At 49.9% G+C, this 10,210-nt stretch overlaps 1 protein-coding gene across 3 annotated transcripts in view; it reads right to left on the bottom strand.

Moving 5' to 3' along the window:
• BCAP31 (B cell receptor associated protein 31) overlaps positions 1 to 10,041 on the bottom strand; it is a 28,498-nt gene extending 18,457 nt beyond the window's left edge. The window contains exons 1-4 of one of the 3 annotated variants that reach the window (XM_040627019.1): positions 9,913 to 10,041; positions 8,612 to 8,747; positions 6,995 to 7,095; positions 1,355 to 1,502 (exon numbers count right to left, since the gene is read on the bottom strand). In XM_040627019.1, the coding sequence (XP_040482953.1) occupies positions 1,355 to 1,502; positions 6,995 to 7,095; positions 8,612 to 8,703 (341 nt within the window). In that variant the 5' untranslated portion in view covers positions 8,704 to 8,747; positions 9,913 to 10,041. Of the gene's footprint in view, positions 1 to 1,354; positions 1,503 to 6,994; positions 7,096 to 8,611; positions 8,748 to 9,653; positions 9,893 to 9,912 lie in introns of those variants that run through there. The other 2 variants (XM_040627011.1, XM_040627016.1) reach the window with 2 other exon arrangements.
• Positions 10,042 to 10,210: the final 169 nt, after the last annotated feature.

Genomic DNA, 10,210 nt, shown 5'->3' with positions numbered 1-10,210 from the left:
CCCCCCAAGCCTCTATGGGCTCTTTTTTTTTTTTAAAGATTTGAGAGAGAGAGAGAGAGAGAGAGAGAGAGAGAGCGCGCGCATGCACATGCACGTGCACGCAAGGAAGAGGGGCGGAGGGAGAGAAAGAATCTGAAGCAGATTCTGCACTGAGCATGGAGCCTGATGATCACAAAATCCTGAGATCACGACCTGAGCCGAAACCAAGAGGTGGACACCCAACCAACTGCATGACCCAGGCACCCCTCTGTGGGCTCTTTAGACATAGTGAACTCTTCCTCCTCCCTTGGACTCACCCACAGTTACACTCACTCCTCTGGACCCGCCTCCCTTTCAGTCTCAGACCACAAAAATCACGCTGCTTTTTTGGAGCTCCCTGAAACCCTCCAACTCCAGGGTACCTATTCTCCCAGCCTTCTCACTGCCTGACTCTCCAGTGTGAAGACAGCACGCTTGCAGGCTTATTCAGTGATCCAACAGACCATCTGCAAAAGCACTGCCCTTCCCAACTCCAACCCTGCCACACTCAAACATGGACTGAGAGTGGTCAAGGTCACCTGCACAACAGACTTTTCCTCTGAAAACCTGAAACCCAGGCAGGCAGTCATTCTAATGCCTGTTGAAGAAAGACGTCCCAGTGACCAGAGGCAGAAGAGACCAGCTAGAAAATTCACATGCTACCCTGCCCACCTCTGGAAGCCCTTGGCCTCGGTACAATGTTTACTCCCAGCCAATCAGCAGACTCAATGGCAGCCAGGCCCCTCTGATGAGAACCCCTGTGAGCAGAAGGCAGCAAAGCTGCCTCCAGATTCAAACAGGTGCCTTCTATAACTTTAGTCTTACCCAACTAGCCACCCCCTCGGCTCTGATTGACGCACTCAGTCTTACCAAAAAACCCACCAGAAACAGTTAGGGGGCTCCTCCAACAGGTCTACACTGGGGACAGACATGCCCTCAGCCCCTTCATGCCGCTTCTGCCCACTCGATTCTCAGGTCAGGTTCCCATGCCCAAAAAGCCCCTATTCAACTGATCCCTTTAAGTCGGCCTCCAAAGATCCTCTCCCAGAGGACAATGCCTCATCACTCACTTCACCCTCCATACGGAAAGCAAGCTGGGCATGTTTGCCCTAAAAGAGCAGGTGGCAAGTTACAACAGAGCCAGAACACAAGTCTTCTGACGTTCCGATCAGACCCCGCCCACTCACCGCACTGCCTCTGGAGGCCAGAAGGAAAATCAGAGGCCTCTGGGGAAATCAGGGCCTCCAGTTCAAGGCCACAGACTGAATAAGTCAAAATCGCAGGCTAGTCCAGAGGTCCCTTCCCAACCCCTAGCTCCTTGTCTCGCCTCACTCACAAGGACAGCAGCAAGGAAAAGCCAGCAATGTAGAGGTTCCTCTGGGCACGGAAAAGCTTCATGTGGAAGTGCTCCACGGCCCCGGGGTTGTTCTGCAGGTTCACCTTCTCGGTCACGTCGTCATACTTCCGAATCTCACGTACAGCATCTGCAGCAGGGAAGACACACAAGGGCATTAGCTCCTGCTCAGACAGGGGAGACAAGCGGCACGAGTCAAGGTGACCTCACTTCCCTCTGATCTGTCACCCCAGGTATCTCCCCTTCTACACACACCTTGGGGGGACACCTTGTCAGGAGCTCTGCCCTGAGACCCACTCTCCTCTAGTTTTTTTCATGTCACTCCCTGGTCCCATTCTATCCAGAACACAAACTCGCTCTATATCAAGATGCTAACCAAGTCTGAGGTGTTGCTGGCAACAGCCACGGAGCCCCCAGTGTCTGGTTCTGTTTACCTCAAGTCAGGCTGGCTATCAGCTGCCCCACCGATAGGCAAGGGTCGTCCTATTCATGTAAATCCCCACAGAGGAGGCATGAGCAGCCTAGGAGTCAGATGCGGAGGCTGCCTGCTGAAGACAAGCTTTTCCATTTCTAAGCTTCAGAATGGGTTTTATTATTTAAATTTAGCCTTACTCTAAGAACAAGTATCATTAAAATTTCCATACGACCCAAAGCAATCTACCGATTTAATGCCACCCCTATCAAAACACCAACAGCATTTTTCAGAGCTAGAACAAACAATCCTAGAATCTGTAGGGAACCAGAAAACACCCCAAACAGCCACAGCAATCTTGAAAAACAAAACAGGAAGGATCACAATTACAGATTTCAAATTATATTACAAAACAATAACAATTAAAATGGTATGGTACTAGCATAAAAACAGGCACAGAAATCAATGGAACAGAACAGAAAACCCAGAAACAAACCCACAACTATGTGGTCAATTAATTTTTGACAAAGCAGGAAAAGATATCCAACGGGAAAAAGACAGTCTCTTCAACAACTGGTGTTCGGAACACTGGACAGCCACATGCAGAAGAATGAACTGGACCACTTTCTTTCACCACACACTAAAATAAACTCAAAATGGATGAAAGACCTCAATGTGAGACCTGAATTCATAAAAACCCTTGAAGAGGGCATAGGCGTAATTTCTCTGACATCCGCTATAGCAACATTTTTCTAGATAATGTGTCCTGAGGCAAAGGGCAACAAATTATTGGGAGTACATCAAAATACAAAGCTTCTGCAGTGAGGGAAGCAATCAACAAAACTAAAAGGCAACCTACAGAATGGGGAAAAGATTTAAAAAAATCAAAGACGATACAAAAAAAACGGACTTATTCTGATTACAAAACAAATGCACACTCATCAAAAATTCAAATATACCAGAAATGTGTAAAGAGAAAAAATCCCATGACATAAGCACTTCCAGCAAGCACAGGACATGTGGTCATCTTACCTAAGGCAGTCACCTTGAGCCACATTACCCCATTTTCTCTGTAATACACACCCTAAACTGAAATTACCCTAATTACAGGCTTATTGTCCATCTCGCCTGAATTAGACTACAAACCACAAGAGCAGAAATCTTTTCTGCTACATCCAGGACCTAGCACAGTTCTGGGTACATAGGGGGCATGCAAGTAACTGAATCGTGAGCAGCCGCTGCTCCTGAGAGGCACAGGTAGCCATACAGTGCTCCAGTTTACAAGTATATTTACATCTGTTTGTATCGTAGAAATGGAACCATCTACTGCTTTCTGCCCCCCCCTTACCTGAGACAGCTTTTTAAGTCAGTACATAAAGATCTACCTAGAAAGGTCTCTTAAGAGATCCCCACAGGAGAGAAGCAAGGTTACCACTATACAGATATTGTTTGGTTAATTTTTAGTTTGAGACTGCTTGGTTTTTAAGCTGACCTTACATTACAAAAAAATCTGCCTCCCTTTACTGGTGTCCTTGTGTTAATCCATATCATGAAGCAAGCATTCTCCACCACTATTAGCAGAGGTCCAAACCAGGCCAACGACATGCATATTTGTTAGGAACTAAGTGTTCCCGCCCAACCCCCAAGATTCCTATATTGATAACCTAACCCCCAATGGAATGGTATTATGAGGTGGGGCCTCTGGGAGGGTTACGTCATGAAAGCAGGGCCCTCATGAATGGGGTTAGTCCCCTTATAAAAGAGACCCCACAGAGCTCTCTCATCCCTTTCGCCATGTGAGGACAAAGCGAGAAGGCTTTATGAACGAGGAACTGGGCCCTCACCAAACACCAAATCTGTCAGCACCTTGATCTTAGACTTCCAGTCTCCACAAATGTGAAAAATAAATGTCTGTTGTTTAAGTAATACAGTCTATGATATTTTTGTACGGCAGCCCAATGTAAGACCTAAAATTTAAAATGTTCGTACCGGGTGCCTGGGTGGCTCAGTCAGTTAAGTGTGTCTGCCTTTGGCTCAGGTCATGATCCCAGGGTCCTGGGATTGAATCCCACGTTGGGCTCCCCACTCAGCGGGGAGTCTGCTTCTCCCTCTCCCACTGCCCCTCCCTCCCTCTTGTGCATGCTCTCTCAAATAAATAAATAAAATCTTTAAAGAAGTCTAAAATAAACAAATAAATAAATATAACATTCATACCCTCGGACTCATCAATTCCACCTCTATGGATTTATCCTAAACATTTGCATAAATGTGCAATGATACCAGTATGCCTATAAAGAATTGAATTACAGCAAAACCACGTGTTACAATACTACACAACTTTTTTTTTAAAGATTTTGAGAGAAAGAGAGAGAGAAGCAGACTCCCCACCGTGCTCGGAGCCCAAAAAGAGGCTCAAACCCAGGACCCTGAGATCACGACCTGAGCCGTAAGAGCCACCCAGGTGCCCCAGGATACCAATGTTTAAAAAGGATTTGATTGCTGTAAATGGAGAACATACAACCCCCAACAGTGTGTACGATTATCTAAGTCCAATTCCAAACAGTACATAGTATTTTAGTAAAAATGTCAGCATAGAAAAGTGCCAGTGGACATGTACAACAAAGTATCAATGATGGTTTTCTTTAAGACATGGGATTATGGGGGCGCCTGGGGGGCTCAGTTGTTAAGCATCTGCCTTCAGCTCAGGTCCTGGAATCAAGCCCCGCATCAGCCTCCCTGCTCCGCGGGAAGGCTGCTTCTCCCTCTCCCACTCCCCCTGCTTGTGTTCCCTCTTTCGCTGTCAAATGAATAAAATCTTAAAAAAAAAAAAAAAGACATGGGATTATGGGGGGACTTTAACTTTCTGGGTTACATTTCTGAATTTTTAAGAACGTGTTATTTTTGTGATTTAAAAACAAACATATTTGGAATGCCTGGGTGGTGCAGTCAGTTAAGCATCCAACTCTTAGTTTCACCTCAGGTCGTGATCTCAGGATTCTAAGACCAAGCCCCACGTCGGGTTCCATGCTCAGTGCAGAGTCTGCTTAAGACTCTCTTCCCCTCCCTCTCCCCTCACCCCTCCAAGCTCAAGAGCTCGCTCTCACTAAAATAAACAAATCTTTAAAAAATAAAAAAATTAAATTAAAAAAAAAACATGTTTTTCTATGCCCTCACATCTGCATCCAGGAACCCTGCCACCCTAAGGACCACCTTGGCCAATGGCTGGGAGCACACTGGGGATGAGGGTGTTAGGCCACGCTAGCCCAAGTCACACAACACAGTGCTGCCCTCCGTATCTCAGGCCTCTGGACCAGGACCTGGACCCTGGATGCTGATCAAGCCCGCTCCCCCACCACCCCCTCAGAACTGCCTCAGACTCCTCCCAGGGAAGGCTAGGGGCCAGCCAGGGCTGCAGCTCTAGCTAGTTATGCCCATCACCTTTCACCAGGATTTCCTGCTAGCTAACATTTATATTTGTAGAAATCTCAACAGACCTCTCTAGATTATACTTCTCACTGTTAGGGTAGGAAGCAGCCAGTCATCAAAGCCGAGGTCTCTGTAGAACTTCCAAGCACTTCCCTGACCTCAAAAAAAAAATGGCACCTCTGCTAACTCCTGGGTTCTGCAGAGAGCCTCCCTGGTCCATCGGCTACACTAGGAACAGGGAGCTCGTGGGACCTGTACAGAGGGGCAAGGCCCTGAGACCGCACCCCAGCACAGTCCCTCCCCACCCCAATTCTTGCCCCTACCCTACACCCAGAAGCAAAAGCACACATACTCCGTTATAAACCTCTAAAGCCTGGTTTTTTTTGTTTTGTTTTTGTTTTTTTTTTTAAGATTTTATTTATTTATTTGACAGAGACAGCCAGCGAGAGAGGGAACACAAGCAGGGGGAGTGGAAGAGGGAGAAGCAGGCCCCTAGTGGAGAAGCCTGATGGGCTCGATCCCAGAACGCCAGGATCACGCCCTGAGCCGAAGGCAGACGCTCAACGACTGAACCACCCAGGCGCCCCTAAAGCCTGGTTTTTTAATGCCCAAAGGATGACACACATATTCCCTACTCCCTCCAGGCTCAGAGACCGCTGACGGAAGGAACCCTGATTGGAAAGAGCTACTTCTTGGGGCCTTGCCAAGTATTTCAAGAACAGCACAGTATGCATATGTGGGCAGCTGGTACCCACCCTACACAGTTGGAAAAGGGTAGGCTGCACCTGGCCTGTTCAGAGGAAGTCCTGCCTGAACACATCCCATCAGGTGCCAAGACATTAGGAAGGAAAAATGCCTAACGCTGCAGCTAGTGGATGGTACCTTGCATATTGCCCCCGAACTATGGCCCTCTGGCCCCCCAGCCACTGCCACATTTCTGCTGGAGACTCAGGAGAGAGGAGTGCTCTGAGCCTAAGCAGGCATCAACATCTTGGAGATAGGACCACTGTCCGTAGCAGAACCCAGCCAATACTGAGAGGGACACGGACCACTTAGCACAGCACACATTTAACAGCCAGATGAAAGCTATATTGATTCTTCCGGTCTCCAGTCACACCACCACCACCACATCACAAAATGCTTGCCTTCCATCTTAGTATCATAAGGCCCCAGGCCCCATCCCTGAGCATGCCCTGGGACCACCTTATCTTCCAAGACCCGTTGGTGTGCACCTCAACATGGTGTTTATAGAACTTCACAGCTAGAAGGACCCAGAAAGACCTGAAGCCTGACGCAGATCCAGAGAGCTCTGGGATACACTGCCAGAGTGTATCCTCTCAGTCCCCCCTATGCTACAGGACACAGCAACTTCCTACCCAGCCCCACTCTTTAACTAACCATTTGGTCACTCAGTCCCTTATTCACAGACTGTCTACGTGACTGAAGAGCAGTGCTGCTTAAACCAAGATCAACATGGACCAGTCAGCTCCTCTTGGTTTCAGTTCTGGAATGATGGGAGGAGCCAGCCCAGGAAAAGTGAAGTGGTCATCACAGGGTGCATAAAGGCTGCTGGTCAAAGTAAAGGCCCGGGCCAGCAGTCAGCAGCACTCTGTTTAGGGATGAGGGAGCCTCTTCCCAAGAAGACAGAGACACTGAAAGGGTCCGTCTCTGAGAAGCCCAACCTGTAGGCTACACGTAAAACACGGCACAGGGCTTTGCAGCAGAGGCCATGCCATGGCAAAGGGTCTGGGGCACATAGCTGCCCTCAGCCATGGCTCACTCACCAATGACCAGCAGCACAAGGATGACAATGAGGACTACAAAGAAGGTGTTGCCATAAGTCACTACCAACTCCACCAGGCGGGACTTGAAAATCTTCTGCCATCTGTGAAGAAGACAAAAAGGCTGAAGAAAGAAACATCTACTTGGGACCCAGGGCCCTGAGAACAGAAAGCCAGTCTTGCACTCTTTTCCAATGGCCGAATATCCCGAACAGACTCAGCCTCAAGTGCCTGCAGTTCTCCAATTTATGTCATCTGTTCAAGAGTGCGGGGGGGGGGGGTGTGTGACACATACGCTTGTCCACGTGCAGAAGTTTCTAAAAAAACCACACTCTTAAAAACGCTAATAGACTCTGAGGAGGGAAACAAAACATTCTTTTTTATTATTATTCAAGGATAATTAACACACAGCGTACTACTAGTTTCAGGGGCAGGGAAACAGAAAACTTTTCATCGCGTTCCTCCATGTAATGTTCAAAATGCTCGCCACATACACATTATTTCTTTAAACGGTTTCTCCACATGACCCATAGGAATTCATCTAGACCCCCACCACCCCGGATTATTACGAAGCAGACCCAAGACTTCATTTCCTTCCGTAAATACTTCAGGATGTAACTCTGTCAGTAGAGAGCCTTTGGGAATGGTTAATGCAATCACAATGCTATCACCAGGCCTCAGGAAAATGAACAAGAATCCCTCGTTATCAGAGCCAGAGTCCCAAAGTCCAATTGTTGCAATTTCTTTTAACACTTGGTTCGTTTGAATCTGAACCCACAAGGTTCTGACTGTGCATTTAGTTGGTAAGTAGTTTCAACCTCTCCTTGCCCTCTTCTGTCTTCTTTCCCAATCCACTTTTTGCACAAACCAGGTTGTTTGTCCTACAAAGCTGCCCAGGTTGCAGCTCTGTCTCTACATTTCCTCTGAATGGAATGAAGCGTGAAGAGATTCAGATCTGGCTTTTGGCAAGAGCATTTCTTAGATAATATCATATACTTCCTATTTTATCATATCAAAGATCTATATTTCTATTTTTAAAGTTTTTAAAAAAATATCTATGAAGATTTAGCCTTATTTATAATTTTCTAATTAAAATCAGAATGTGTTCATATATTATGTGTAATTAAAAATTAATTTCCAATTAACTTTGAACAGCTCCACTGTTCATTAAAAGGAATATGGCTTCACCTCTCACAGGCTGAGTATGCAATGCCAGTGGGACTGGTTGGGAGGACAGAAGCCACCAAGTCAGCTACAACATGACCCCATGGTGCAAGTCTTCCAGATGCCATATTGCCATCCCCTGAACCCTAGGCACCCAAGGGAAGGCAGAGGGCAGCATTCCCAGAAACATAACTAGAGATAAGTCTTCTCCCTCTTGGAGCATTCTGAACACCAGAAGGCAGAGTGCACAGCAAAGGAATTCAAAAAGATGTGACAAAGCAAAACTGTGTGGAAGGTTGGCAATAGTAAACACAACCCCTGCCACCTCAACCCCAGACAGGTTCTACCTGTTTCCATCTGGCCCCAATTCCAGGGTCTTACCAACTTTGCATGCAGAAGCTATGGGGCTCAGCAACAATCACCCTTTTGCTTGCCTGCTTGCTCCACAGGCCATACCTTTTGGGAGAAATGAAGGGAATGCAGAGAAGTAGCACAGCAAAGACCTCTGCATAGAGGAAGGTGGCGACTGCAGTCCACTGCAGACTCATCGTGTTGCTAGAAGGTTTCCAACAGTGAGATGTGAGCTTGTTTCCTGACAGGACACAAAAGGGACAGAAGCCATTGTGAGAGCTGGGCGGCCACTCTTTACCCTCTACCCCAGCACTCTACTCCAGTCTTTTTAAGCCACTGGCTGAAACTGGGCTCAACTCAGCAGGCATACTTGGCCAACAGTGCTCAAAGGCCTGACAAACTCCCGTTTGCCAGGACGGAGTTACTTGCAGCCTTCCAGTACGTGCATTAAGAGCCACCTTTCTGGCGAATTCCTTTCCCGACTGAGTTCAGCAAACTCCTTATGCCTGCTTAACTGGGAAAGCGTTAATAAAGATTATGCAGACAGGAGAAAATTCTCGACATCCATCAGGCCCACTCCTTTCCCAGTCGGCCCCGGGGCGACAGTGTTTCAGTAACGCACTTTCTCCAAGAGCCGTGGCGCCCCCCACACCCCTCTCCCAGGAAAACCAGGAGGCCCTCCCCTCCCAAGCCTTTCCAAAGGAGCCGAGAGAAAACCTGCAGCCTCCCTCCGGGGCAAGAGCAAGGGCTAAAAAAAGCCTTCCGACGCCGCCCTGTCTGCCTCCGATGCGGTGGGAGAACTCGGGGTACCTCCGAAAGCCCACAAGAGCGACTCCTACCGGGCCAAGAGCAAATGCGGGTGTCGAGTAAGTACCTCAGGGCCCCATCTAGAGAAAGTTCTAGAAAAAGCGGTCTTTCAGAAGTCGGAGTCCCTCCTGACAGCCCTGGTCGGCCACAGCCGCCCACCCGGCTCGAGGGCCCCGCGCGGCCCCTCGACGTGGCCCTAGCCCGCCACGCCTTCCCTGAGCCCCACCCTAGCGGCCCCTTCCGATGGGCTTCAGCCCGGCCGCTAGCCCCCGCGGCCGGCCCTCACGCCCCCGGAGCCCAACTCCAGCCACCGCCCCGACTTTCCTCAGCCCAGCCCTACCCCCGTACTCCCGGCTCGGTCCTCTGCCCCGGGCACTCTCCGCACTAGCCGCCGCTGCCCCCAGTCGAAGGCCCGGGCAACCTGGGTAGCCCCAGAGCCCAGCCGGGCGCGCAAGCACGCTCACCGAGCTTCCCACAGCCAACGCACACGCGCCGCTGCCGCCGCCACCAAACGCTCCCACCGCAGCCCTGGCCCCGCCCCTTCCCCCACGGCCGGAAACCGGAAGCACCCACCATCCCCCGCCCCCCTCCAACCGCACCCAGGTCCCGGCGACTCCGCCCACGGCCGTTTTCGCCCCGCCCCCGAGCCCAGGCTCCAAAGGCCCAGGACAGGAGGTGAAGAGGCGGCTCGAGGCTGGGCGACGCGCCTCGGGAGCGCTGATAGGAGGGGCGGGGCCTTGGCGGGAAAGCCAGGGCCCGCTTCTCTTGCCCGCGCGGTCCTCCCACGTCTCTGTGGTTCGGGGAAGGGGCGGGGCCCAGTCGTGGGGCGAGAACGGGGTGGGGCTCGCCGCACCCGGGCTCCGCCTCCCGCCCCTCCTCCGCCTCCTCCCCTTCCCC

The sequence above is a fragment of the Ursus maritimus genome, assembly GCF_017311325.1.
Source record: "Ursus maritimus isolate PB19 chromosome X unlocalized genomic scaffold, ASM1731132v1 scaffold_X1, whole genome shotgun sequence".
In the NCBI taxonomy this organism is placed as follows: domain Eukaryota; kingdom Metazoa; phylum Chordata; class Mammalia; order Carnivora; family Ursidae; genus Ursus; species Ursus maritimus.
The sequence above is the reverse complement of the archived record's forward strand: the minus strand, read 5'-3'. Positions and strand labels throughout refer to the sequence as shown.